The 3416-nt window shown below is 56.0% G+C and overlaps 1 protein-coding gene across 1 annotated transcript in view; it reads right to left on the reverse strand.

The window, feature by feature from the left end:
• The window catches only part of SDK2 (sidekick cell adhesion molecule 2), a 347161-nt gene that overhangs the window by 50077 nt on the left and 293668 nt on the right, over window positions 1–3416 (reverse strand). Inside the window, exons 33-35 of the mRNA XM_011971658.1 lie at window positions 2794–2850; window positions 1357–1458; window positions 1086–1201 (exon numbers count right to left, since the gene is read on the reverse strand). Coding sequence (XP_011827048.1) covers window positions 1086–1201; window positions 1357–1458; window positions 2794–2850 — 275 coding nt within the window. The remainder of the gene's footprint in view (window positions 1–1085; window positions 1202–1356; window positions 1459–2793; window positions 2851–3416) is intronic.

The raw sequence follows: 3416 nt of genomic DNA on the forward strand, positions 1-3416 counted from the left end.
TGAGGGGTGTCATCCTTCTTTAGGGCTTCCTTGGCAACATGCCTTTCCTCCTTTCTTCCTCCTCCTTCACCCCAGATGGAATGAGACTCCTATGCTGGATTCTGTCCTAAATCGGGGCTACCTGTATTAATGAGCTGTGTGACCTGGGTAAGCTCTTCCCCTTTGCTGACACCCCTCCCACCTGTGGGATGAGGTGCCTTGCGTCTCTCCTACTGCCCACGTAGGCCATGGCACTGGGGCTCTTCTCTGGAGTAACAACCAGCTGCCAAGAATGAGAGTCGACTGGACACTGGTGCAGGAGGCAGACACAGCTAAGGGTTATGTGTTCTAGCTGTTCTAACCAGGCAGACACGTTCCTTCTTATTTCTGGAGACGGAGTCTCACTCTTGTTGCCCAGGCTGGTGTGCAGTGGCATGGTCTTGGCTCACTACAACCTCTGCCTCCTGGGTTCAAGCGATTCTCCTGCCTCAGCCTCCCAAATAGCTGGGATTACAGGCACCCGCCACCTTGCCCAGCTAATTTTTGTATCTTTAGTAGAGACGGGGTTTCACCATGTTGGCCAGGCTGGTCTCGAACTCCTGACCTCAGGTGATCTGGCTGCTTCGGCCTCCCAAAGTGCTGGGATTAAAGGTGTGAGCCACCGTGCCCAGCCTAGAAATGATTTTTAAACAGTGATTTCCAAATACTAGGCAGTGATGCTTTCTTTGCTAACTGGCTATCTGATTAATATCAATATTGTAATTACGGGGCCAAAAGCCCCTTGGAGGGGTCTTAAGTTATGTATGGGGCTGGGGGTTGGTGGGGAGGGATGTGTGTGCTGCTCAGAGATGGTACAAGCCGAGGGATGGCTAGAGTTTTTGCACCTAAGCTCAGCCTGCCGTCAGGACGCTGGAGGGGATGGATGTGGTTCAGCTTCAGGTGTACAATATTTCTGCGAATTGGGTCCAAATAGCCAAGGCGGCAGGAGCTGGCTGGATGAATGGAGGGCCTGGGGACCTGCATGCCTCCCACATATGACTTACTCCCCAGCTCCCGACCTGGCCCCTCGTCCATGCATCTCTTTGCTCTGCCCGAGGGCACCCTACCTTGTACCCCTGGATGTCTCCATTCTGGCTGTCCAGCGGAGGTGGCTCCCAAGTCACGTCCAGCTGTGTGGCCGTGGCGCCGTGGACGACCACGTTACGAGGTGCTGCTGTGGGCACTGGAAGGCGTGCAGGGTAGGCAGTGAGCATGCGAGTAAACCTGGGAGGGTAGGAGGGCTGGGCGGGATGGGGAGCCCAGATTCCGTCTCTTCCAGCTGAACTGGGTGGGGCTGGGAAAAGCATGCTGGGGCCAGACAGGGTGTTTGCTGCTCACCTGCCTCCCCGACAAAGACTTCCTGCGGGGTGCTGGAGGGCCCCTCGCCCACAGCATTGTACACGCTCATCCGTATCTCGTACCGCCTGTGCTTGTTCAGGTCTATGGGGGAGAGTGGGGGAGGGGAAGCATACTGAGGTCACTGTCCCTGCTGGGAAGGTGCCCCCCAGGGAGGGTGGAGGCTGCCGGGGGAGGAATGAGGCACCCCTGCCATTCTAGTCCCCTCTGTGAAGGTGCAGGAAGAAGGAGGTGAGAGGCGGGGCCCCCAGGGGATGCTCCGTGCCAATCTGGACATAGGGCCATGCTGGTTGGCCTCCTGGCCTAGGGTGATGGTACATTTTATTTTTCAACTGGACACTTTTGAGACTGAAAAGCACTATGAATATTTACACTGGGACAACCAGTGTAAACCAAAACTGTCCTGGGCATGCCTGGCCATAGCTTCTCCCGCTACCCCCAGCGTGTCCTCTTTCCCCACCGTGACAGATGCCCAGAGTCCCCATCCACCAACTCTTTGCACAGCGGGGCTTAGCTCCAGGGGGGAGGGGCACATTGGATGCGAATTCTGGAGTAAGAAACCTGATGTTTCTGCCAAGTTTGAGGTGCTTGGCTGAGAACGCCTGGCAGAACTTGGGAATGGGATGCAGCTGCAAGAAACGGACGCAGTCACTGTCTCCTGTGGCTGAAAGTTTCTCCCACCCTCTCCACTCTTCTCTCTGGGTTCCCTGTCCCTGCTCCCTTCGCCTGAGCGGAGTCTACCCTTCAACAGGGCTGTGAGAGGGGTGTCACCCTTGCCTAGCTGTTTATGCAGCCTGTGTTGGCCACTGGTTGACGGAGGAAGGAGGAAGGGAATTTAGCCTTAAATTAGTGCTATTTTCTCCTGAGCATGAACCCTTCTTGCCTGAGACCCTGGGTCTCAGGAAGAACCATGGCTGGGGCTTTAGAGAAAGATCAAGGGCTGGGGCGTGCAAGCAGAAGGAACATGCCTAGTGCATGGGAGGATGACGGACCAAAACTGCTGTCACCTCCCTCTGGGTGCGGGGCCAGACTGTAAGACCCAGTTGGGCCGAGAAGTGCCTTCAATGGGACTAGATGGGGCAGCAGCCACGTGGACACCTGCCCACCTACCCAGCAGCTTCCAACAGCTCCTGCTGCGGCCCCGCTGTCACTGTCCCTCCACCCAGCGGTGCATGGGGTTACACACTTCCCTTTTCCAGCCCACACCGGACAGAGGGCAGGCTTGAAGGAGACTTCCCCTGGCATCGGCCTACTTTTCCACGTGTTTAGGGTTATCACTTGTGTTCAGGGCAGTCCCGTTCCTTAAGCCCCCTGGGGTGGGCACACTTCCTCAGCTGTGATCAGGTCTCTCGAGGCCCCACTCCCAGTCCCCGTGGGAGGCCTGGGCCCGCAATGAAGCCGCCATGCAAGGAGACTTACTGTCCAGCTCGTACTGGGTGAGGCTGGGCCGGCTCAGGTTCCGCATGGAGTACATGGCTATGGGGTGGGGGTGCCGGGGCGGGGCGCAGAGGGAGACAGCAGACAGAGGAGGTTAGTGCCCACACATCCCCACCCACAAAGAAACCCCGGCCAGGCGGGGCTGACGGTGTGAACAGACAGAAAGAGTGTTTCCAGATTTCCAGTGCTGAGTTACGGGCCAGGATAACAGGTGCAGTGGTGGCAGGGGAAGGTGGAGGCTCCCAGGACAGTCTGCCTCCACCCTCCACCCTGGTGTGCCCCAGCCCAAGGTGACGTGAGCCCCTTGTAGCCCAGCATCTCTAGGGACATCTCTGGGGGACCCTCTCACCCCCAACTGTCTTCCTTGTTTCAGGGCAGAGTTCCTGGAAACCAGCATGAAATACTGGAGTCGTTAATTTCCTCATATGAACCACAAACAATTTTACTACTAGGAAATATGACTGTATTATACACAGGCAATATAAACATCTAGATGTGTATAAGAGACAGGTACCAAGGTGTTCTAATTATTGTTGCTATCTGCTGTGCTGTAAAATATTTTATTGGTTGCACCACTTTGCAGCATTTTGTCTAAAGCTCTTAAC

This window comes from Mandrillus leucophaeus, unplaced genomic scaffold (genome assembly GCF_000951045.1).
Source record: "Mandrillus leucophaeus isolate KB7577 unplaced genomic scaffold, Mleu.le_1.0 Scaffold1, whole genome shotgun sequence".
In the NCBI taxonomy this organism is placed as follows: domain Eukaryota; kingdom Metazoa; phylum Chordata; class Mammalia; order Primates; family Cercopithecidae; genus Mandrillus; species Mandrillus leucophaeus.